The sequence below is a fragment of the Budorcas taxicolor genome, chromosome 2 (genome assembly GCF_023091745.1).
Source record: "Budorcas taxicolor isolate Tak-1 chromosome 2, Takin1.1, whole genome shotgun sequence".
NCBI classification, from domain to species: Eukaryota; Metazoa; Chordata; class Mammalia; order Artiodactyla; family Bovidae; genus Budorcas; species Budorcas taxicolor.
In genome coordinates, this window is record NC_068911.1 from 123,391,369 (window position 1) to 123,417,373 (window position 26,005).

At 47.7% G+C, this 26,005-nt stretch overlaps 1 protein-coding gene across 2 annotated transcripts in view; it reads left to right on the forward strand.

Annotated features, from left to right (window-relative positions):
- The first annotated feature begins 2,956 nt into the window (after nucleotides 1-2,956).
- Nucleotides 2,957-26,005, forward strand: part of GYPC (glycophorin C (Gerbich blood group)) — a 46,608-nt gene continuing 23,559 nt past the window's right edge. Inside the window, exon 1 of one of the 2 annotated variants that reach the window (XM_052662358.1) lies at nucleotides 2,957-3,162. In XM_052662358.1, the coding sequence (XP_052518318.1) occupies nucleotides 3,126-3,162 (37 nt within the window). In that variant the 5' untranslated portion in view covers nucleotides 2,957-3,125. The remainder of the gene's footprint in view (nucleotides 3,163-26,005) is intronic. The other variant, XM_052662353.1, reaches the window with a different exon arrangement.

Sequence of the window (26,005 nt, forward strand, 5' to 3'; positions counted from 1 at the left end):
GTACTCCTTTTCTATTTGGAACCAGTCTGTTGTTCCATGCCCAGTTCTAACTCTTGCTTCCTGACCTGCATATAGGTTTCTCAAGAGGCAGGTCAGGTGGTCTGGTATTCCCATCTCTTTCAGAATTTACCACAATTTATTGTGATCCACACCGTCAAAGGCTTTGGCATAGTCAGTAAAGCAGAAATAGATGTTTTTCTGGAACTCTCTTGTTTTTTCCATGATCCAGCGGATGTTGGCAATATGACCTCTGGTTCCTCTGCCTTTTCGAAAACCAGCTTGAACATCTGGAAGTTCATGGTTCACGTATTGCTGAAGCCTGGCTTGGAGAATTTTGAGCATTACTTTACTAGCATGTGAGATGAGTGCAATGGTGTGGTAGTTTGGGCATTCTTTGGCATTGCCTTTCTTTGGGATTGGAATGAAAACGGACCTTTTCCAGTCCTGTGGCCACTGCTGAGTTTTCCAAAATTGCTGGCATATTGAGTGCAGCACTTTCACAGCATCATCTTTCACAATTTGAAATAGCTCCACTGGAATTCCATCACCTCCACTAGCTTTGTTCGTAGTGATGCTTTCTAAGGCCCACTTGACTTCACATTCCAGGATGTCTGGCTCTAGGTGAGTGATCAGACCATCGTGATTATCTGGGTCTTGAAGCTCTTTTTTGTACAGTTCTTCTGTGTATTCCTGCCACCTCTTCTTAATATCTTCTGCTTCTGTTAGGTCCATACCATTTCTGTCCTTTATGGAGCCCATCTTTGCATGAAATGTTTCCTTGGTATCTCTGATTTTCTTGAAGAGATCTCTAGTCTTTCCCATTCTGTTGTTTTTTTCCTCTATTTCTTTGCATGGATCCCTGAGGAAGACTTTCTTATCTCTTCTTGCTATTCTTTGGAACTCTGCATTCAGATGCTTATATCTTTCCTTTTCTCCTTGGCTTTTCGCATCTCTTTTCACAGCTATTTGTAAGGCCTCCCCAGACAACCATTTTGCATTTTTGCATTTCTTTTCCAAGGGGATCGTCTTGATCCCTGTCTCCTGTACAATGTCATGAACTTCAGTCCATAGTTCATCAGGCACTCTATCAGATCTAGACCCTTAAATCTATTTCTCACTTCCACTGTATAATCATAAGGGATTTGATTTAGGTCATACCTGAATGGTCTAGTGGTTTTCCCTACTTTCTTCAATTTAAGTCTGAATTTGGTAATAAGGAGTTCATGATCTGAGCCATAGTCAGCTCCTGGTCTTGTTTTTGCTGACTGTATAGAGCTTCTCCATCTTTGGCTGCCAAGAATATAATCAATCTGATTTCGGTGTTGACCATCTGGTGATGTCCTCCCATTAGCGAGGTACAAAGACCTTGGGACTCAGTCTTTGCTTACCTGGCTGGTCTTTGGCTTCAGTTCCCCTGCTGCCATTCAGATAGTTGCAGTTGCTTTATTTATGAATTCTGAACACAGGCGACACTATTATCCAACATGAACCTACATGTATTACAAAATAATATGTTAAACTGTTACAGTAATCACTGCCAGCTTCTATTAAGTGCCTTTTTTGTCCCACTGTCATTATGTAGACATTGCCTCTTTAAAACTCTGGTGTGTAATTGTTTTTGTATCTATTTTACAGATAGGAAAACTGAGACTAAAAATTTCCACACCTGGCCAAAGACATTCTGTAAAGAGTTTACTTCTCATCAACATAAGACATGTTGAGTGTGGAATTTTGATTAAAGCACTATAACCAATGAGCAACCCACTCCAGTACTCTTGCCTGAAAAATCCCATGGACAGAGGAACCTGGTGGGCTGCAGTCCATGGGGTCCTGAAGAGTCTGATGTGACTGAACGACTTCACTTTCACTTTTCACTTTCATGCATTGGAAAAGGAAATGGCAACCCACTCCAGTGTTCCTGCCTGGAGAATCCCAGGGACGGGGGAGCCTGGTGGGCTGCCGTCTTTAGGGTCACACAGAGTCGTTCACGACTAAAGTGACTTAGTAGCAGCTATAAACATTATCTAACAAAAGAGAATTAGAAATACTTTCCACTGTGTCAAACAGGCAGCTCTAGTAAAGACACCTGGAGTGGTTTAGGCTGGGAGAAAGGGGCAGATAATCTGCATTGCACACCTCCAGGGGGCAGTCTTGAGTTGTGTTCAATCTGGGTGGTAATCCCAACTGCACACACATTGCACAGACTGAGGTGCGCTGAGATTGCAGCAGAGATGAGGACTGTCAGGTAAACAGCAGTGAAAACCCCACAGAAAAGACAGGAGAAGGCCAGGGTATTTCCTTGGACAGGGATTTAAAATAAAGGTGACGTGTTCTGGAGCTCCTGCCTTTCTTTCTGCGGGGTGAAGAGAATATAATACTATATATCACACAACATTCTTTTTGGTTGAGATGGGTAGAGTTCATTTAACCAGAGTGTCAAAATCCCTGTCGTTTTTAGTTGCCTAATAAAGTGAATTCTCCAAACACTCCACTGTCTGAAAGCCTCAGACAAAGGTGATTCAAACAAGTCACATGGTCTTTACCCAGCATCCTTTTTTTCTAAGAATCTTTCCCAAACATAAGCCCATGGATTGGGGCAGTTGCCCTAAGGCACGAGGAGGCCAGGAACTCTCCGCAGGCCACCAAGGCTCTGCGGCTCATAGGATCCGCCAAGACTCCAAGGCAAGTCTGGCTCCATTTATTTGGTCACCGTCCGGGACCGAGGCGACGGGGAAGGCCATCCGGGAAGCCCATCTTGTCATGTCTGGGAGCTTTACAACCCACACACAGGGTCATTCTCAAACACAACCTCTATCTGTTAGCTGCAGATAGAAACAGAAACTAGTTAGAAAATGTGATTCTCGCGCAGGAAAGTCCGAACACAGAAGAGTTCAGAAGTGGGCGGGTGTATGTGTTTAAAAAAAAAAAAAATGGGTGGGAACCCCATCAGCCAAGTCTGCAGAAAAAACTAAATGAAGTCTGCCTATCTCGGGCCGGAGCCCCTCCCCTCGGTCCGCGCCGAGGAGTGTGACACAGGTGCCGCTTCCTCCGGCTGCTGAGGGTCAGGAGCGGCCGATCGCGACCCTTGCCACGGTCCCCCGGGCCGTGCCCCGCACCGGTCAGCGATGAGCACTCTGCTGCCGCTGACCACGACCCAGCAAGGTGAGTACCCGCCGGGGGAGGGGGGAGGACGGGTACCGAGGGGGCAGGAGGGGGGCGAGCCCGAACTCTGGCCACGGAACCCAGGGACTCTGGCTGGCGCCCGGTGGGCGAGGGACCCACACGACCGCGTCACCGAACATCGCGGGAGCCCGGGAGTCGCAGCGCCCTGGGCATCGCGGGGTCGGTGTCCCCCGAGCCTGGTGCGCGGGCTCTGCGCGCCCCGGGCCTAGAGAGGCCACCTCCGTCCCCGCGGCCACCCGCTGGCTTTCTGTTTCTTTGTGTGGTGGTGGGGAAGTGCCTGTGGCCAGAACTTTTCCGCTAAGAGAATGAAGAGGGAGAGACAGATCGGTAAGCAGCGCAGAGAGAAAGCACAACAAGTTGTTTTCAGGACTGGGCTGGCAGGAAGGTGGAGGCGCGTTCTGAGAAACTCGGAGTTAACTCTGCTAACTCCCGACCCCTCTCTTCTCCCAGGAGGGCGGGAACCAGCCACACGCAGATGTTGCAGGGATCGGCTCGGCTCGCCTTGACCGTTTCGGCGGTTGTAATTCTTCAGAGCCTGTTTTCTTTCTTTTTAAAACCGGCACATGCTTTCTTAAGGACAGGAAATCCCTCAGGGATTCTTTGTGATTTTCAAAAGCAATGTTCAGAAATGTTACTGGGCCTCCCCCAACCCCACCCCCTCCCCCGGCATTGAGCTCTTGCAATAAACATTAAATTTTCATTTAAAAAACAAGCAAACAGACAAAAAAAAAAGTGCTGATCACTTCTCCCTACCCTGGCTGGGTCTGATTCTTAGAAACTGTCAGAGAGAAGACTGAGTCTAATGGGATACATTTATTTAGTGGTTAACAGGGTCATGATTATGGGTACTGGAGACACACTCCATTTGTTTGTCTTTTTGAAAAAAGGTTGTGTGGCCTTAGGCAGCAAACTTGAGCCCGGGTGAGCGCCGCTGGGTCTGTCTTTGTGCACCATGTGCCTCTCTGTGGACATGGCCATGTGTGTGCCCATGAGGCGCTCCGAGTTCCTCCCTGCCTGCTTTTGGACCATGTGTGCAACTTATTACAGGAACCTGAGGCAAGCCAACCTCCCTTAGCTGCAGTTTCATCATCCTTTGTGGGAAAAATAGGATAGTGTGCCTGTTTGGATTGTGAGAGTTGACACACATCAGTGGCTCAGGATAGAGATGAACACATGTTAAGCGCTTAATAAATGTCTAGCATCTTTATCATACTGAGGATCCATGAGCTCCTGTGAGTTAGTGTTTACCTTTGTGTATGTGTCTGTGAGTGTGAGTCAGACACTAGTGAGTGTGTGTCTGTGTGAATCAGATACTAATTAGTGTGTATGTGTGTCTCAGGGCCAGTGTTGAGGGGACAGGACACTGTGATTTTTCCAGTTCAGGTACCAAGGAAGTGTAGGCCTACAATCCATCCAGTCTGGAGAAGATGCATGCTCATGGAGCCTTGCCCTCCCCCAACCCATCCACTCACCCTGTCCCTCTACAGCGGTTCTCCAGGATTCAGGTTTCAGACCTTGACCCTTGACCAGTGACTGCAAACACTTCTCTTCCAGAACTGATGGAGATGCAGCCCTTACTTGCATACCATTCCAGATTACCCTTAGGATTTACTTTCTGGCAGTATCTCTGCCGTGGGAGAACCATGGGGCTCTATTTCTCACCACCGCTGCTAACTCAGGCAGGATGTGTCTATATCCTTCCTGTCTCAGTTTACATCACTACCCCACCCCCAGAACCAAATATTACAACCGAGAGGACCTGCTGCTCCCTCCCAGCCAGGCCTCCCCTACCCAACTAGGTGCATAAACCCAAAGGCCACAATTATTGCAGAGGAGTTAGGTGCAGAAATCAATCGCCTTGCCCTTGATGGAGAGGGATCAGGCTCAGTGAGGAGATGGCCAGGTCTGGCAGCTTTATATAGAATGCGCTACCTCTGGCAAAAGCAGGGAGGATTGTGTTCAGTGCCAAATGACATTCCATCAAAGCTGTTGCTCAACCCCTCCAGATATCCGTGGCTTTTGGGAGTCACATGGCCTTGGCACAGCCAGCAACTGGACCTTCCAAGGGTGCCCAGAGTTGGCCAGTTATTTCTGGGGACTTGCAGTGCCTCCAGGGAAATAGGAATGTGGGGTAAGAGGTGTCCTATGTTTGCAGTGGGAGCTCACCAGCCCATCTACCATGGGGAGAGAGAGGCCCTTCACCAGCAAGGAGAAGCTGGCAAGTCAAGTCAGTTTGCCTCTTTGAGTGGCAGGTATATAGTCCATCAAATGTCCTTCTGAGACCCCAACCTAAACACCTTCCAAAGGGTGAGCATACACAACAGGCACTCTTAAGCACAAGCTACAAACAAAACAAGAAAATTTAAACAGGTGTTTGAAGAGTTCATAATAGGAAAGGATACTTTCTTCCCATCTCCAGGGCAGGAACTTTATAGATTTATGAGAAACTTTCTAGAAGTATTGTATATCTATACAATTACTTTTTCATTTACAACATGAAACATGTATTCTACTTTAATCTTTTTTTTTTTTCATAAGACCATATTTTACAGAGTATACTTTATCACCATATATATAGATCCATCGTTCTTGGAACTGCATAGTATGAATATGAATGGGTTATTTAACCAATTCCTGCAAAAATGGACATTTGGGTTATGTACAGTCTTGGATTTCTTTTTTTAACCAGACACAGTGCTGCCATGACAACCTTGTAAGTAGGGTTTCATATGCATATGTTTATGTACATTTAGGATACTTTCCCTCAGAATTTAATTTGGACAAAAAGTATATACATGTGAAATGTTTTTAGATACTGAAAAATGCCCTTCAAAAGGACACATGAATTTCTAACACTTTCTGACAGCCAATGAAAATGGTGTTTTCCCGCATCCTCACTCACACTGTGTGGTTTTTATCTTGGCCAATCTGTTGTGTAACCCATGTTGTCACTTTTGAATGTGCCTCTGTAATTACACGTGCTTTTGCACTTCTGTAAGATACTGTGTTTCTTTTGCGGAGAAGTACCTTGTATGGCCTTTGCCCACTTCCTAGCAGGTTCCCTACCCCCAATGAGGAAATATGCCCCAGAAGTTAAATGAAGTGTCCTGTCTCTCATAGTGAGTGAGAGGGTGGACCTGAGCCCCACAAGTGCTGTGCTGGGGAGTCAGACTTGATCTCCAACACTTACTGACTTTGAGGAGATATAGGAGACCTCAGAGCTTCAGTTTTCTCATCTGTCACTGGGAGTCACAACAGCTACTTCTTGGGAATCGTGTGATGAACGAGAGAATAAGGGTCTGGCGCTGTGCCCAGTGATGTGGTATTGGCAGATGTTGTTGTTAACAGAATTTAGCAAACCTGACCTGCAGGTGCTGATCATCTCCAGAGTCTCCCTAGCAGAAAGCAGCTGAGTTTGCTTTTGATAATGTAACAGAAGCAATGTCATTACCTACACGCCTAGGCCCATGGTCCAGCCTTGCCTGGGTCATTCCTCCACAGCCTGGACTCAAAAGCATATTCTTCGCTGTTTTGCAGATGAAACACTGGAGGCTGGGGGATGATGATCCTCAGGGCTTCCTGGTCCCCAGGGTACAGCCAGGCTGTGGACTCAGGCTATGAGACCCCAGCGCCAACAGAGGCTAACCTGAGTGGGGCATTAGGGTGCATGTGGGCCTGCTGCCCATGTGTGCCAGGCAGGGCCTTCTGCCTCCCACAGGCCATGAGAACCATGCCCAGGAAACCAGGGCTGTGCCTTTGCACAGATGCTTAGAACCTGCCAACCACACCATAGCTTTTCACCCAGGCCTGTGGTCCAACCTCAGTCCACCACTGCTTGCCATCACCCCTTCTGTGTGGTCAGGCCTGACCCACACTGGGCCAGCTGCTGCCCTCCACAGCCAGCGTGGACCGTTCCCTAGGGTCCTTCCTCCTGCCTGGACCGCCCTGTCCCTCCAGCTACACCCTCACACCTGCCTGCTTCAGGCCTCCGGGCTCCCTGGGTACTGCCCCCCACCATACACACACCTGTACCTGCTGGTCAGTTAAGGCCTCCCTGGGTCCTCCTGACACCAGAAAACCACTCACTGGGGCCCTGAGGACACTTTGCAGCCTGAGGAATTTTTAGGTCTGTCACATTTTCAGGAATTCTGACTTCTAAGAAGCTCTGTGACCCCAACTGCCCCCTACCACTTGGGGCCTAGCTCAGGAAAGTGCTCAGCCAGCAACTCAGACATGAACAGGTGACTACACAGACCACCCAAGGACCAACACTCCTGGGCCCATGTCCATTCGAAGGGCCAAAAACACCTTTTAAAATCATCTGCTCAATAAGTCCTAATCTAGAACATTGCAGTGGACAGAAAGTCAAACCCAAACCAATTCTAAGAACATACTAATGGGCCCCGGGCATCACCACCAAACTCTTCTACTCTACATTCACTGATTGGTATTTCATTTTGACCTCCTCTGCTCCCCCACCTGCCCTCCCCATCTTTGCTCAGGGTTTCCTTCAGAGCATTACGTAATCTGAACTTCTGTGGGAACACCACTTCCTGCCCTTAGTCATTATAAACTTTAATTTGGGTACATCCTTCCAGAACAAATGTTAGTGTGCAAAATCTTAGCCAAGGGCAGATACTGTCAAGGGTCAGTTCTTTCTCTCAGGTCAGCGGGAGCATGCGCTCAAGACGCTGGCCTCCTTCACAGGCTGAACCTCGCACAACTCCCCTCACCCTCCCTCCGGCCACCGGAGAGCCTGTGTGCTGGCTCCCTGTGGTCAAAGACAGCCACTGACCTGCCTCTCCCTGTGATCTGTATCAAAGCATCACTGGCTGCCCACCTTCCTGCTCTGAAGTCCTGCCCTTCCTCTTGGCCCAACATCTTCTCCAGCTCTCATTTATGACTCTTTAGGATTGATAAACTGCTCAAGACTCAGTGTGGAGAAGGAAGTGGCAACCTACACCAATATTCTTGCCTGGAGAATCCCACGGACAGAGGAGCCTGACAGGCTACCGTCCATGGGGTCACAAGAGTCAGACATGACTTAGCAGCTAAACCAGTGTGGATAACTCTGTGAGTTAAAAACCCCAAGGGTAGGGGCCCAGTCATCGAGAGCCCCACCCCACCTCTGCACACACAATATGGTGAGATCCACTATCTGGAGTTTGACCAGGTGACCGCAGTAAATATCAGAGAAAAGTCATCTTGAGTTTCCAGCAGGAAGGAGGGGATAAGTGCACCTGTTCTTAACAAGATCTGGCCTCAGGGAAACTTAACCAGCGCTGATCTGATGTGATACTGTTAGAGACTAACTGACCTAGAGGAAGGGAAATTCCCACCTCCAGCCCATGCTAGCCTTCTGTGCCCACCTGCAAGGAGAGAAAAACACTGAGGGACACTTGTGAAGTTCCCAGTCCAGAGAGATGGGCTCACTTAACAGATAGACCTCATTAGACCACAGGGTGCTCCCCTTCCCCTACCCTTCACCACCCCATCACAATAGGTCATTTTACCCAATATATCACATCTGGCTGCCAAGAAAAATTACAAGACATACAAGAAGACAAAACACACAATTTGAAGATATAAAGCCAGCACCAGAACCAGACACGATAGATATGGGAATTATCACACTGGGAATTTAAAACGACTGTGATGAATAACTCTTTATGACACTTTTGTTATAGTCTGTCTTGTATCTGCCACACCTCCCTTCTCTTACTGCCAAAGCATTGTGACTGGTATACTCTCTGCTGTTCAGTGGATGCACCTGTGACCCTTGCTGGGTCTCTGAGGAAAGGAGCCTTGAATTTGGGGCCTTTGGGAGGAACATGCTCTGGACAAGGATGCCCCATCATCTCACTGCACACCTAACGTGGGTATTTTATCTCCACTGTAATGGATTGACTGGAAGGTCACTTGCAGGGAGCACAGCTGGGACCCCCACCCACCTTCTCCTTCATACAATGCACACTTATATGGGAGTTCAAGTATGCAGCTACCAGCTGACCCTGGACCCCGGCACACACACCCCTGAACCCTGGAATGGAGAGTCTTCTTGTTTTATTTGTAGCTGTGGACACATATTTCAGCCATGTCTTACAGTGAAGGGGATTGTGGTTTGCCAGATCAAAACTAGATAAATCGTCCTGCTTATCTGCCTTTTGTGCTGGGTTCCTATCTGTGACCTCTGTGTTCACTGGACAGCAAAGTCCCCAGCTGTGAAAGGTCCTTTCTCTTAGGATGTTCACCATACACACAGACTTTAGCAAGTAGGGAGTTCAAGCTCAGGTCCCTCTGCTGTACCTTATGAAGCTATTTAATGCAAATACACTTGGCCTCAACTGTCTAGTGACAGGGAGGTTAGAAGACCAGCTTTAGAGTTCAGGCATAGGGTTTGAATGTGGATCTGCTCTGACTTGACTGTGGCCTTGAACATAGTACTGGCCCCCTTGTTCTCAGCTCATGGGTAAAACTCCTGATATAAAGCCTGGTCTGCATTTATCACTGTCCCTGCCTGAATGCTTTATGGTGTCCTCAGTGAGTTCTGGCTCACTCTCCACTGTTCGGCTCCTCTCCCTATTTGCTCATTGGCCACTGAAAATAATACCAAAGACAGGAGGCAAAGTCTGCCCTGGTTCTAGGGCTCCAAATGAAGCCCTCAGACCTAGCACAGAAATCACTTTCGCAATAGCTCTGGGATACTGTGCCTTTCTGTGCTAGGACAGCTTCTTCCAAGGGGTCTGTTCTTTCAGTATTTATCACAGAGTTGGCGAGGTGGGGCAGACAACATGTGTTCTCTCCCACCAGCTGTGTGACTTTGAACCAACATTTTACCCTCGGCAGCTTAGTCTGCTTAGCTAGCATCCGAGGAGAACAACCCTTGCTCCCTCAGCTTCACTGCCTGCTTAACAATAAGAGTCCTGGCTGTCTTGAGGAAGAGTAGGCTCCTTAAAATCATACATGAATGAATGGGTGGAGGGATGGATAGAAGAGATGGGTGGGTGGATGGAGGAAGAGAGGGATGGATGGATAGATGGATGGGTGGGTGGGTGGAAGGATGGGGAGATGTGAAGGTCCAGCCAGTGTAAACAAGTCTGATCTACACAGAGAGTGCTGTCGGTCCCATATTCACCTGCATCTTTCCTGTCCTGTGTTAGCCCTGCCCCCTCAGTGGCCCACAATGGCCTCTAGCTCAGCCTGATGCCTTGCCCCTCCCAGCATTCCTTGTGTACCCCAACCTTCGTGCACAGGGGGCTCCTTCTCTCCCACCTGGCCTGCAGCTGCTCCACCTCTCAGTGTCTTTCCCTTGATGTTGCCATTGGGCGAGTGCAGAGCTGGTGTCTCCTCTCTCCTGGGTGGGCCCCATTCTCACCACTTCCTGCCTCCAACCCATGCTTGAACTCCTGCTATGAAGCTGGGCCTTCTCTCCTTTGGTTGTGCCCTGGGATTGACTTGACATTTGAATAGCTTTCCTTCAGTTTCTGCCAAAGTTCTCAATTTAGTGAATTCAGTTCTGCTTTAGCTGAAAATCCCGAGTTGTCTTTTTTTTTTTTTTTACATTCTCTTTTTTCCCCCTTTTCCACAAATTTTATAAACTGTCCTGACCAACTGTCTCCCTGACTCAGAGCATAAAAAATTGGCTGCACTCTGCTTAAGTTATCTCATTTCACCCTCTAGCAGCCCTACGGTGATTATTTTATCTCCATTTTGCATGTGATGATATAGAAACTCAAGAGGCAATGTGAGTTGCCCAGAGCCACCAACCCCTCGCTCATGCACAGCAGGTGTTTCTATGAGGGACTCAGCCAGGGCCACCTCACACATTAGGCACAGCACTTAGAGCTTTTAGAGAAGCACAGAAAAAGGTGTTTCTTTTACAGTCAAAAGGGGAAAATGAACTTTTAAGACTAAACCTTGCATTTGTCTTCATATCAATGTCCCCTCTAAAATATGATTGTTAATATGGGGAGTGGGGAGAAAGAACCCAGGAAGACAGAGCACCTAGGCCCACAAAGGCCACCTGGTTCAGCCCATCCAGGCCCCAGGGCCTGCTGCCCACCGGTCCCTGCCCAGTGCCCACAGCCCTGACCCTCCTCTGCAGGGCTTCCATGTCAAATCCTCCCACTTTCCCACTGCCCAGCAGTCCTGCCCACCCCAACAGAGGCAGAGCTCCTGGGCTGCTGCCGTGGCTCTCCCATGCCTGCTCTTTGCCTCTACCCTGGGAGATTGCCAGAATCGAAAGGAAATGCTTGAGGATACCCAGAATACTCCCTTAAAAAAAAAAACTTTGGCAGCGCAAAAAAATTTATTTCCTCAATCACAGATCGAACCCGTGCCCCCTGCAGTGAAAACCCAGAGTCTTAACCACTGGACTGTTAGGGAAGTCCTATCTCTGTATCTCCATCTCTGTATTTCTCTTATCCTCTTGCCTTTTCCAGCCGTGAAATTAGGCTGTTGTTCTTCACGTCAAAGTTTAAAGGTTTTGTCCTTTTTCACTGTGAAAGAAGCAATTCATGTTCATTGTACAATTATACATAAAAAATCAGGAAGGATGTGGGAAGAGTCTCTCTAAGCAGAGGTGATTTTCAGATACCTACGGGATAGCCAGGTGAGAGGAGGAAGGCAGTTCATAAAGAGACCGGGCAGAGATACAGATGGAGGAGCTCAGTGGAAGGAGGCCACCCAGTGAGGGGCCCGGGGGGGCAGCCATGAAAAGCCTGCTGGACTCATACTGATCACTGTGGATGGTGGATCTCAGCACAGGTGCAGAGGCAGGGTGGGGAGTGCAGTTGGCCACACCCAGGGAGGACAAACAGGGTACCCTGTTCAACCGGAAGATGTTACCCAGATGTTTTTCAGTCACTCAGTCGTGTCTGACTCTTTGTGACCCCATGGACTGCAGCACGTCAGGCTTCCCTGTCCTTCACCATCTCCCCAGATGTAGATTTTATTAATTCCAGCTTAGAAACATGGAAACTGAAGTTCAAACAGGCTATTCCCCCAGGGCCTCACCGGGCATCACTGGCGCTGTCTGGCCGCCAGCCTGGTGTATCCGTCTGCCTCTGGGATGTGGCAGACGGCATGCTGGGAGGGGTTGCCCATGACCCTGAGAGTCCAGTGGTCTGCTCATCTCCATATGTCCCTGAGTTTACTCTCCTGCCTTGGAAGGAAAGGCCTTTCTTTATCCATCCCACATGGGGCCAGTTGTTCTGGCTTTGCCCTCCTCAATGAGCCCCCACCTGGCGGCCGAGCAGCTGCTGATGAAATGCTCCTTGTGGCCTGCGAGGGCTGGGCTGTGACGGTTATACCAGCTGAGGCCAACCCACACACAGGTCCTACTCTTCCTCAGGGAGGCAGTGGGCAGCTGCCTTCAGGGTCGCTGCAAGGGCACCCAGAGAGAATAATGCCCCCACCAGTTCCTGGCCAATTCCTGGAATGCCTGCACCAAAGACCCACCCCTGCGTTGGCAGAGTTGTCTTTTGTTGAAATATCACCAGCCGTGGGACCATTCCCGCACTCTGTGTTCTTCTTTGCTAGGCACTCTCAAATCTATTTCCTTTCTTCATTCAGGAGTCACTAATTTTTGTTTATCCATTCTGTATATAGAAGTCTACATATGCTTACCTCAACTTCCCACTCCATCTCCCCTCCATCCCTCTAGCCCTTGCAATCAGCAGTCTGTTCTCCTATTGTATAGGACAGAGAACTATATTCAATATCTCAGTGTAAACTAGAAGGAAAAAGAATATTTTAAAAGGGATGCATATATATGTATAACTGACTTACTTTGCTATACCAGCTGTAATTAACACAACATTGCAATCAACTATACTTCAATTTGAAAAAACAAAGAAAAAAAGGAGGCACTACTTGCCTTCTCTGGTAGGTGAATAAAGTGAGATGTTTAGAAACCCTCCTCAGAAATGTGAGGAGGGCTACACAACCAGATGTAGTATGTGGAGCAAGGTAGGGGTGCATGTCTCTGATTCCCTTGGGAATGCACTGTTTTTGCCACAGAAATTCACTCATCAGGTTCTTAAGTGGGGACAGGATGATGTAATGGCTTTGAGGAGCTGATGCTGGGACCATAGGGTCACCAAAAGGAATGAAGGCCATCCATCCCTGAATCTCCAAAAGCAGTGGCTTCCCACCTGGGGTCCCCACCTCCAAAACATACACACATTAAAAAATAATGTCACAGCTACAAATCTCCATTGCAATTATTTTCAGGAGAAATGACATTTCTACAAAATAAATTGTGAGATGAAGTCTGGAAATATGAAAGAGATAAAAAGCCCTTCTGTGTAGGGGAGCTAGGCGGCCTGGCAACTCCACTCCAGGACCCTCTTGTGATTGTCACTCTCAAGTCATGGCTGGACACCGAGGGCTTCAGTAACCCAGTTTTCAGTCTCCTGGCTGGTGCGTCCCAGAATGGCCACCTGAGGTCTCATTACTATTTGTTGTCAGTGATGACATTTTGAGGCTTTCGGAGGGTCCGTCCATATTAGACATTTTCATCACATAAAATACTCTCACTGCGGTTAAATTGAGGACGGTATGGCAACTCACACCAGTAAACTTGCCTGGAGAATCCCATGGACAGAGGAGCCTGGCAGGCTGCAATCTGCGGTCACAAAGAATCGGACACGACTGAAGTGACTTGGCATGCGTGAACATACATGGTTAAATTATTTGTCTACAGTCAGACTGCAGCATACACCCAGCTGTCCATTACTTTACCAGTTAATCCACAAGAAAGGTTGTTATCAAACTTCGAGGCTCTGTGAAGAAAATCTTAAAAGTTAGAAACTATTGGGTCGGCCAAAAATTTCATTCACGTTTTTAAACTCAAATGAACTTTTTGGCCAATCTAATAGATAGATGATTCCATTAGGGAAGCAATGTATCCATAAATGTTTACTAATGACCATGTACACCCCTGGTTCATCAACAGAAACTCGAAGACTTCTAGGTATCCCCCCTGCCCTAGGGATGCAGGAGGAGATAAAAAAAGTCTAGAGAAGATCCTTGTCCTCAGAGCATCGTTGGACTTCTTGGTGCAGCAGAACACACATCATGACAGGAATAAAAAGCATCTAAACCCCTTACTGAGAAATTTCTTAGCAACTGAATTCAGGTTCCAGATTGAATTGCCTGTGTCTTCTTCTGATTCTTCATAGCTAAATAGATATCTAGCAATTTAAAGACTAACTTAACTTCTCAAATATAAATTGCTATCTAAAATTAGTTAACATTGACAGCTAATGTTAAATTATGGTGTATTTCTCCTTAACTTGGCATAGGTTTATCTTGTTAAGACTTTTTCCTTGAAGAACTTGTCAACACACAGCCTAAAAGTTGAGAATTATGTTTTATTTGGTGGATAAATCTGAGGACATAAACCCAAGATGCAGCCTCTCAGATAGCTCTGAAAGACTGCTCCAAAGAGGCAGAAGGAAAGCCAGGATATATAGAAGTTTTTCAACAAAAGACCAAGTAGTTGGAACATCAAGTAATCAAAAGATTACTGTTTATCAAAGAAAACTAGACATCTTAAGTTAATGAATTCAGCACTTTTCTGTGTCTGGGAAGATGCAAGAATCTACGTTCACTGAATTAATTTCTTTGATATGCACCTTAGCCATGTGGGGCCAGTAGCCTGTGCTTTCTCATCCTGGGTCTCAGAGGGGTGGCTGCACAGCAGAGTGCTAGATGGCAGAGTGCTTAGGATGGCTTCCATCCTAAGTTCCCTCGGGTCTTGCTATCTGAGTGACTATGATGAGATGGCAGGCAATATTTTAGTTCACAGACCAACGTTCATTGTTGAGAATGTTCTAACTCAGAGAATGACTGAAGTTAAGACAAGTTGAAAGAATGTTAAAATACAGACAATAGTGCAAGTGTATGGGGTACCTGCTGTGAGCGTGGATGATCTGATGTGTCACACGTGCTGAGCAAATTTTGGTTCAAAGTATTCTTTCCTTGTCACCGTCCTTCTCTGTGAGATGGGTCTGTGGATGGTGCCTCCCTCCTCTGGATGTAAGACAGGCTGTGAGCAGCAGGGCTGTGATTTGAACCCAGGTACTCCAACCCCAAGGCCATCTTTTCAGCGCTGCTCAGTATCACCATTTGTATGTGTAGACAGTGGCGAGTTTCAAAAGAGAACGAAATTCTCTGCCACAGGAGTGAAAGAAGGTTGGTTCCAATGGGCTTTTTATCTACGCTTATTTATATCAGGCTTTGGTCGCTACTCCTAAGTCATTTCCTATTTAAGAATCTTGGAGCTTCTGAAAAGATCTTCTGGAACATGCTATTTTTAAAGAACTAACTCGAGTGAAATGACATTTGTCACTCACTGAAAAGGCACATAATGCTAGAGAAAGTCAGAGTACATCTTTGAAGACACTGCAGTCAAAGACAGATGAAATCCATGGTTTTCCTCCGAAGTTCAGACACCCTGTGAGACTGTGTTTCCGGGCTGTTTATTTCCTGAGGCTTTGGTCTCTGGCCAACTGTTCGCTGTCCTCTGTTCCTTTGGTAAAAGCCACAGGGTCACACTGCCCAGAGGCACAATTATCTGGGTTCCTGCCCTAGTGCCCTGGGGCTCTAGAAACAGAGGCCTGACTGTCTACGCAGATAAAAGGTTGACCGCTCACTGCCCTGCTCTCTGCCTGGGGTCTCCAAGGTTCTCCTTTGAGCTCCCTTGAGTGGGACCCTCCTCTAAGAAGAAATGAACAGAGGATGGTCATTCTCCTCGGCCTTGGTTCCTGACGTCTCCTGAGCCAACCAGCTCCACTCAGGAACCCTTGTACAAATGCTTCCCAGACCTCCTCAGGCCTCCCTGGAGCAAACCTGTGGTGTAGCCAGGCTGTGACCACTTGAATAAGCAATTTGTTCTGGTCTCAACCTGACATCTCAGGACTCAACATTCCCTGGAAGGACCCTCTGTGATGAGGCCTCTCTAATCAGTGCAATTGGCCAGGGGAGCTGCACAGACCCCAGTCAGAGAGGGCAGGCCATAGCCTTCACTGCAGTGATGGCCTTGAACCTGTGCAAGGTTTAAATCAGAAGTGGGACCTGCCAGTCTCATACTATCTCATCAGCCACTGTTTTAACCCCACCAATAACCAGTGTAGGTGAACTTGAGTTGGTGACTCACTCTCTCTGGCCTCCACGGCCCTGGTGCCTGCATCCTGTCATACTCATGGAGTGTTCAGGACACAGTGAGCCATGGGCGCAGCCAGACTCTGGACTCTGTGCAAAGTGGCCACAGCAATAGATGGTGTCCTGTGTTCTTATAGCTAATGATCTTTCAACTTGTACCTCTCACTTCCCTGCTTTCTGCCTGGGGCCTCTCTATGGTTCTCCTTGCTCCCTTGAGCAGGGCCCTCCCCAAGAAAAAATGAGCAGAGAGTAGCCATTTGAAAGTATAGGCTGTAAACATGTCAGACCTGGGTTCAAGATGCAGCTTAGCCACTCAAAGCTCCATCCTCATGGGCACCTTAAATGAGATGTAGGAAAGGCCCAGGCCTAGCACTGAGCCACCGCAATGCAAATATTAGCATGAGGGGGAAGAGAGAGGCTCAGTGACACAGAGACTTAAACAAAGGGTCTGCAGACTAAGGCCCATAGGATGCCTGTTTTTACAAATAAAGGTTTATTGGAATGGGCTTCCTTGGTAGCTCAGCTGGTAAAGAATCTGCCTGCAATGCAGGAGACCCAGTTTCGATTCCTGGATTGGGAAGATCCCCTGGAGAAGGGATAGGCTACCCACCCCAGTATTCTGTCCTGGAGAATTCCATGGACTGTATAGTTCATGGGGTCGCAAAAGTTGGACACAACTGAGCGACTTTCACTTTCACTTTATTGGAACACAGCTGCACCCATTCATTTGTATAAACAGACTTCCTTCAAGGGACAACAACAGAGTTGTAGCAGAGACCACATGGTGTACAGACTATTTAATGTGTGGCCCTTTGTCAAAAAAAGTTTCCCAACTGCTCTCTTAAACCAACAGGAACATCTCCAGTGGCTTGAATTCTAGGCCTGGAGCCCACCTGGCCCCACTGCACTTCTCTCTGGAGGAAGCCATAGCCTCATGGATGGATAAGATGCCACAGAAGAAAGACCTGCAGCCGAGGCTAGGGACCAGGCAACAGCCAGGGAGGCCCATCAGGCCAGGCCTGGCTCACCTGGGTGAAGATGGAATGACTCATTCCCGTGACCTGATCCACCCAAGCTGCCAAGGGAAGGGTCCCTCTTGTGGCTTTTACCTTCTTTCGCCCTCTTGTCACCCGTCCAACCCCACCCCCATAAACATAGGCAGCCGGGGCTCTCCTACCGCCTTGCAGAAAATCTTCACCCCAACCGGGCAGGTATAGGAAAAAGGGCCACACATCAGACAGCCTGGGCCTGGACCAGCCAGCTCTCCCGTCTCGTTCAGAAAACAGGGCTTCTCACCAGGGCCCAAGCATTGGGCCAGGAGCATTGTCCTGAACCTGGTTTTGTTTTTCTTTTTTTAACTTTTTATTTTATATTGGCATATGGTTAATTAGCAATGATATGTTAGTTCCAGGTGTACAGCAGAGTGATTCAGTTATACATGTATGTGTCCTTTTTCAAATTGTTTTCCCATTTAGGTTGTTATATAATATTGAGCAGAGTTCCTGTGCTATATAGTAGGTCCATGTTGGTTGTCCATTTTAAATGAAACAACATGTACATATCAATTCCAGACTTCTAGTCTATCCTTCCTGCTAACCCTTCCCCTCTGATAACCATAAGTTGGTTCTCAAAGTCTGTGAGTCTGTTTGTGTTTTGTAAATAAGTTCATTTGTATCATTTTTTTAAATTCCACATTTAAGCAATATCATACGCTAGTTCTCTTTCTCTTACTTCAGTATGACACTCTCTAGATCCATCCATGTTGCTACAAATGGCATCATTTCATTCTTTTAATGGCTGAGTAATATTCCATTGTATATAAGTACCACATTTTCTTTACCCAACTTAGTGACGTCTTTCCCCGTCTCAGGAGGTTATTATCCCTCTTCTGAGATTGGATATGTTGACTCAGAGGAAAAAGTATGTCCACATTTCACCAGTTATAAGATAGTGGACCCTGAGTTCAACAATAGATTCCCTGAGTCTACACCCCTAACTCTGCCTCTGCCACCGGCATCAGCAAGCTTTTTAGCCCAGGCCATGAGTGTGTTTTGAGCTCCCACTGTGTGTCAGGCCCTGGGGATTTGACAGTGCCCAAACCAACAGTCATCCAGAAAGAGAACTTACATTTCAGTGGTGCTGGACAGATGGACACGAGACCCCCAGGTAGAGTGCTCAATAAGTCAGACGATGCTAAGTGTGGGGAGGAAGATCAAGCCGGGAAAGGAGAGAGGCCCAAGGGCGAGAGGTGGTGCCATTCTAAAGAGAGTGGTCAGAGAATCTTCACTGGGGAAGGTGATATTTGAGAAAGACCTAAAGGAAGCCAGGGAGCCAAACGTGGGATTGAATATCTGAGAGGAGGCACAAGAGGCAGAGCACAGCACACGCAGAAGTCCTGCAGTAGGACCGGGCTTGGCCCGACCGAGGAACTGATAGGAAGCAGTGCAGCGGGGAGAGGCATGGGAAGTGGTGACTAGGAGATGAAGTCAGACAGGTCAGGCAGCAGAGGGCCAATGGGACTGTCTCCCAGCACCCGTTGTAGCAGCTGGAATTCTACCACCTTCCTGAATTTCCCTGCCAGAAGGTTTCTCATCCCGAGGGAGGAGCCCCTCAGCATCTCTGCTAAGGCTCTAGCAAGGTTCTGAGTCAGCCGTGACACGTACTGGGAGCTGAGAAGGAGAGAAGAGGATGGCAGAGAACTCCTAAGTGATGCCTGAGATCATCTGTGTTTATGCGTGTGTGCTCAGTCATGCCTTATTCTCTTGAGACCCCACGGACTATACCCCACCAGGCTCCTCTATCCATGGGACTTCCCAGGCAAGAGTACTGGAGTGGGCTGCCATTTGTTCTCAGATGCCCTGAAAGATACCTTAGTTGCAGGCCCACATGTGCACATACACACACACACGCACAGAGGCTGGTTTTCAGAGCCTCTCTGAAATTACTAGTTGCATCTTCTGGGTGGAGTTTTTCTGCAGGGCCATGCTGAGCTCTACATGAAATGAATATGGGTACGAGGCTCCTGGCACCTGCCCTCACAGGCACTCAGGACTCTCAGGGACTAGCTAGGAGTATTACGATGTGGGACAGAGCCCCATGCAGAGTCAGGGAGGGGGACATTGCCTTCTCCCTCACAGCTCTGGGTCCACGTAGGCCCTGGGGAAACAGTCCAGCAAAAGGCACAGAGCAGTCCCCGGGGCTGAAGGGTCTGGCCCAGCAGGGGTGGAGAAGAGAATCAGGAAAGGATGTGGACAAGTGTGCTCTCAGGCCCAAGACTCCTGGGGCCCAAGCTGCCACCTGCCTGGGAAAGGTGGTCCCCACAACACCCTCAGCCTCACCTGGAAGCTTCACACAGAAAATGCAACCATCAGTTCCAGAGAGGCTTCTGAAAGCTGACCTCTGCCTGTGTGCACAGATGTGCTTGAGTCCCTGGTGGAATGAAAGAGCAGCCTAGAAACACAAAATACAAAACACCCTATTATCAGAAGGGTGATGAGACCAGTGTGGGCTCCTACAGTTCAGCTTAGTAGCCAGGATTCTACCACCTGAGTCTCTCTACACACCCATGTAAGAGGCACAAATTAATGCAACTGGTCACAGAGGAAAGTCCCACTAGCAGCCAGGTTCCTAAGACGGGAACAGAGGTTGAGGTTTCATCTGCTTTTGGTTTATACACTGTTGTGTTTAATCTGCTGAGCTGCCCTGGAAACCATCTGGTTAAGTGATGGGGGCCAATTAAATATGGCTCAGGAGCTCATCCTGGCTGCCTCCTGCCCTCAGATATCATCATCCCTGCATGCGAATGGAGGTGCTGTTCAAGTGACTGGCTTCTCATCTCCATGGGACAGGCATGCTGGGCTTCGGGTCACCTGAGCACACTTTGTACTTGGAACCTCTCGCATATACCAATGCATGGACATGTTTCTCATCTTGCCTGGTCCTCCCTGCAGCCTGGGACAGGCCAGAGGGTGTGGAGGGAGGGTCAGCCTCCCCTGAGATCTCTCTAGGCCAAGGGGCCAGGCAGGCTGTCCGTGTGCCCACCGGGGAAGGGAGTGCTCTTAGGCACCACTTAAATGAAGGGTCTGGGATCCTCACACAACTCAGTATCCTGAGTGTTCCTGGAAAAGGGACAAATGGCTGTACCAAGGCCACACAAATAGCAAATGGAAGAGCCAACCCCACAGTCCAGCTGTCACTCAGTTCCATAATGTCTGCACCCCACAGGCTCACTTACTGGCGGGCAGTATCCTCCTCCATGATGCCGAGTGCTTTTTGTGCTATGAACCTAGGGGACGTTTTTACTCAGCCATTAACAGTATAAAATAATACCATTTGCAGCAACATGGATGGACCGAGAGATTATTACACTAACTGAAGTAAGACAAAAACAATTACCATATGATATTGCTTCCATGTGGAATCTAAAAACAAAGATATAGATGAATTTATTTACAAAACAAAAATGGACCCACAGATAGAAAACAAATGAATGGTTACCAAATGGGAAAGGAAGGAGGGATAAATTAGAAGTTTGGGATTAATATAGTATTAATATATACACACTGCTTGCGTGTATGCTAAGTCACTTCAGTCATGTCTGATTCTTTGCGACCGCATCGACTGTTGCCCACAGGCTCCTCTGTCCATGGAATTCTCCAGGCACAAATATTGGAGTGGGTTGCTATGCCTTCCTCCAGGGGATCTTCCCAAACCATGGATCAAACCGACGTGTCTTATGTCACCTGCATTGGCAGGCAAGTTCTTTACTGCTAGTGCCACTTAGAAAGCTCATATATGCATGTGCACACATACACACATTTATATATGTAACTGAATCACTGTTCTACATACCTGAAACTAACGCAACATTGTAAATCAACTAGTCTTCAATAAAAAATTAAAATCTAAGGGAATAAATGCTTCACGCTTGAACCTGGTTCACACCCCCAACACTTGGAGAAGGAAATGGCAACCTACTCCCGTATTCTTGCCTGGAGAATCCCATGGACAGAGGAGCCTAGCAGGTTACAGTCCATGGGGTCACAAGGGTCAGACATGACTTAGTGACTAAGCCACCAAACCACCACCACCGACACACACACACACACACACACACACACACACACACTCCACACACAGGAGACATGGCCAGCAGCACTATCAGGGAGCCGTCCTCTTTGCTTTCAGCTCAGGTCCCGCTGGCTTCTGAGTGGGGTTGCCCGTGCCTGTGAATCTGCCTTGCAACAGCATCAGGCAGATAGCCTGTCTGTGTCTGCATGCAAAGGCATTCTATTTCTCCCAGGTTTTTTTTCTTCCCTTCCTTTATTCACGCTGATGGAAATGGCTCCTTCACCCAGGTCTGCCTCTGATAAGCTCCAGGCGGTTTCAAGAAAGCAGAGCGGAGCCTCTTATCAGACAGCAGCAGTGGATCTGGTGCCAGCACTGGGCGGGCCTGGTGCTGATAAAATGGGCCTGGGCCCAGCTCACCAGCTGCTTTCTCAACCTGACCTCAGGGCCTGACCCATCAGAAGTGAGGGTTGCCAGACCCAGGAAGCTTCTTTACTTTCTTAGGCACTAGAGCTGACTTCCGGTGACCACAGGCAACAGGACGTGATAGGAAGCCACTGGGGACAGAGGTTTGGCAATGAGGCTGATGGGACAAGGACCCCAGGAGGCCTTAGGGCTCTGACAGGACAGTGGGAGCTGACTCCTCCCAGGGGCATATCGGGATCAAGTGTGTGGTTTGAGCCCTTCCCTGCGAGGCCCTACTGTTCTTAGTCCTGGATAAGACACCCCAAGACTGGGGAAGGGGAGGTGTTAAGGCATTTGGTCTAATGTGATGTGATCATGTTTGAAGTAGGTTTGCCAGATCCAAAAGCTCAGGCTGCCTGCCCCCTTCCTGGGAGCTCTGGTTTGAAGGAGATCAAAAAGTTCATCTCCCCACCCCACCGCCCCCCACACACCCCATTTGAAGACAGAAATCCTACCTTCAAACATTAACTTCTTTTCCTTTAAGCTTGGGTCACTGTTAAATTTCCTGTCCTTGAGGTAGGACAGACTGGGCTAGCTGACTGTTCTGTGAAAAGTGACTTGGCCATATGGGATCGAGAAGAATAGTACTGATGAACCTATTTGCAGGGAAGGAATGGGGACACAGACATAGAGAATGGACTTGACCCAGCAAGGAAAAGAGAGTGGGACGAATTGGGAGAGTAGCATTGACATACACTATCATGTGTAAAACACACAGCTCTTGGGAAGCTGCTGTATAACACAGGGAGCCCAGCCTGGAGCTCTGTGCTGACCTAGAGGGGTGGTATGAGAGTGGGGAGGGAGGCTCAAGTGGGAGCGCATACATATATATAATTATGACTGGTTTGCATTGTTGTATGATGGAAGTCAACACAACATTGTAAAGCAAATATCCTCCAACTAAAAAAATTTTTTTTTAAAAGAAAAATACCTTTCCTGTAATAAGCAATAAAAATTGATTATAATATATGTAAAAAAAAAAAAAAAGAAAGAAAAGTGACTTGGCCTTTCTGACCTTACTTGTCCCATTTGTAAAATGGTTTGGTCATCCCTATGTCCAGTGCCCTGCTGGGAGCACCCAGGATTTCACAGGTGGAGGGCATCTTGCCTCCACTGGTCACCAGGGTTCCACCACCAGGCTTTGGCCTACACTGGGAGACAGGGTCAGGGCCTAGCAGCAAGGTCAACAGTAGAGCCTCAGTCTGCATTTGAATCCTGGCTCCGTCCTTGGACGCTGTCTCTGAGCTCCAGTCTTTTTATATTTAAAGCAGGGATGGAAACGCCAGTCTGGCAAGGTTGTTTGCAGGAGTTCAGTTCTTGAGAGCTACTCGTGATTTGTGGCTGTCCCATGAGAATGGTTTTGAATGAGAAGCATCTTGAGTGTGAGATGATGTGAGTGAATCCCCAGCACAGAGCAGACCTATAAAAAGCAGTAGCAGGAGCCCAGTTGATCTGCTGGCTGCCCTCTGCTCCAGGTGCTTAGGTACATGAATACGTATGAGGTTGAAGATCCCTCCAAGATAAGCAGAGACAGCAGGCTTCCATGCAGGGCAGGTCCTACAGGGCCACTTGGCATCCTGGGCCAGTGCCTGGATGTGCAGCCACCGAAGAGGCCTGCAGGGTGGGTGCAGAGGGGTACAGCCTGTCTTTAGATGATCTGCAGGAATGCTGTCAAAGTAACCCTCATGGGGACTTCACTGGTGGTCCAGTGGTTAAGAATCCACCTTGTAACACAGGGGACATGGGTTCAGTCCCTAGTTGATGAGCTAAAATTCCACATACCTCAGAGCAACTAAGCCTGTGTGCCACATCTACTGAGCCCATACACTCTGGAGCCTGGGGGTCACAGCTTGAGAGTCCGTATGCCACAACTAAGACCTGATACAGCCAAATAAATAACACATTTTTAAAAAAGGGTTGACAGCACAGCCAGGAGGAGCAGCAGCTCCTGACTCTTAGTCCCTAAAACGGGACCACACAGGTAGCCTGCCCTGAGATGGACACCAAGCTGGAGAACTGAGATTAGAGGAACCAGAGGAACCTGATGTATTGAGAAACCAGCTTTCCCTGACTGAGGCTGACAGCTACTCAAGGCCAGAGAAAAGGCAGGCTGAGGGGCAGAGCAATAGGACCAGCCAGGGTGGCTGCTCTCATGAGCTGTGTCGATGGAAGAAACAGCAGGACTCCTCAAATCTCTCCCCTGGAATCAGTCAAAGCCTCTTGTGTAATCTTGAGAGCCAGAGGACCAGCGTGTATAAATGTTCTCTGTAGTGATAAAGGCAAGAGAGATGGTCTTCACACCTAGCAGCTAGTAGATGCTCGATACAGTGTGTTTTGCGATCACTGCCAACTCCTGCTTTCGTAACTACATATCTGGAAAATTTCCTGCTGTGTTTCACTGCACTGCTGGGAGGAGCTTTCACTCAGTAAGCTTTTGATGATCACCTAGATGGTCACCTACCATGTGTAGGTCACCTGGCAAAATATCAGGCACCAAAAGGAAGATGCCAGAGCCCTCAGTGTGCCCCAGAGTTCTTTGATGTGTTTGATGAGTCTGTCCTTAGAAACAGAAGGTCACTTCCTTCCAGAAGATCAGAACAGATGCCCTCTACAGGTGGCATTGGGCCAGTGTGGATTGATGTGTGGACATTCACCAGATAAGCCGGGTGGAGTGGACATTCCAGGCAGAGGGCACAGCAACAGCCAGAACCTGGGGGTGCAAAATATAATTGGAGTTCATGTGACCTACAAGGGGCTGACATGGGACAGAAACGATGTGAATGTGTGAGATGACAATGTGGGAATTTGGACTGGCTTGTGGCTGTCACTCTGAGTTTAGTCCTGGAAGCTCCCAGTGTTCTCCTCTGGGTGGATCCCTATTAGAGAACTCACAGTGCATCTGTTAAGTTGATAAAAGAACTGAACAGTCCATGGAGCTGTCATGTATTATTTGGGACATACTAAAAATTGTGTTGCTATTTATCTAGAAGTGAAGTTTAATTATCATCCTGCATTTTATCAGAACATGAGTGTTTTTCAAAGGCTCTCATGAGATGCTACTGTCCAGTCAGAGTTGAGGACCATAAGCCAGGGGCTCCTGCTGCTCTGAGCAAGCTCACTGTCTCAAGCCCCAGGCCAGGTCCCTAACTGCAAAGACTCTTTGAGTATATGAAGCATTCCCACTCTTAAAAACATTTTTAGGGAAGCTTTTGAGATTTCCTTCTTATTCATCCTTTCCATCTAGTTCATGGATGCCTCCCACAGCAGGTAAAAAACCTATTTTTGTATAAATTTGAAAATCTGAAGCCAATTAATTTTTAATATTTAAGTGATGCAATTGTAGAAGTTATTCAATGACTGGATATACTTAAATACAAAACAATAAATCCTTATTCATAATGCTTTAACACTCCCAACATTCATGTCTTCTTAACTAACTTCTAACCACACTCCTTCCAGAACCTCAAACTCTCTAACTGTCAAGACCCCCAGCATTGTCAAGCGTGCCTTCTTGGAGCCCCCACCTCCCACCTATACCTCCTTCTCCGCGTGCATTACTCTCAGTCCTGTTGTTCTCTTACTGGGTCATGCTGATCCTTTCTTGGTAGCTCCAAAGGGCTCTTCTAAACTTAGGAGAGAGAAGACTTTCCTCTCCATTCCTGTACTACAAACTTTCTAGAGATTTTCTTTTTCTATAATCTCTCATCTGCTCATTGCCTACAAGAGAAGACACAGTTTATCTAACTTCACCTTTAAGACTCTTCATTACTCACCAAGCAGATGAGTGATAAAGTTTATTAATGACATCAAATGGGATAGTGATGGTGGAAGATGTAATAAGACAAGGAAAAGGAAGAGAGGAAAATAAACTAAAAACATGTACTGAATTTAGTCATTGATATTTTTCCCTTCCTTTTCCTATTCCAAATAAGAGGTATAAAATTAAACATTGCATTTGTTTTAATGTAAAGTCATTCATACTAAAAAGGATAAAAGTATTTCAAATCTACATTGTCTTAGACCATCTGGCTTACCTGGCAGTCCCTCCCTAATCCTGATTACTCGAATAGATCCAACCCTGTAGATGGCCAATGTCTTTTTTGCTGACTCTATTTTTGCTCTC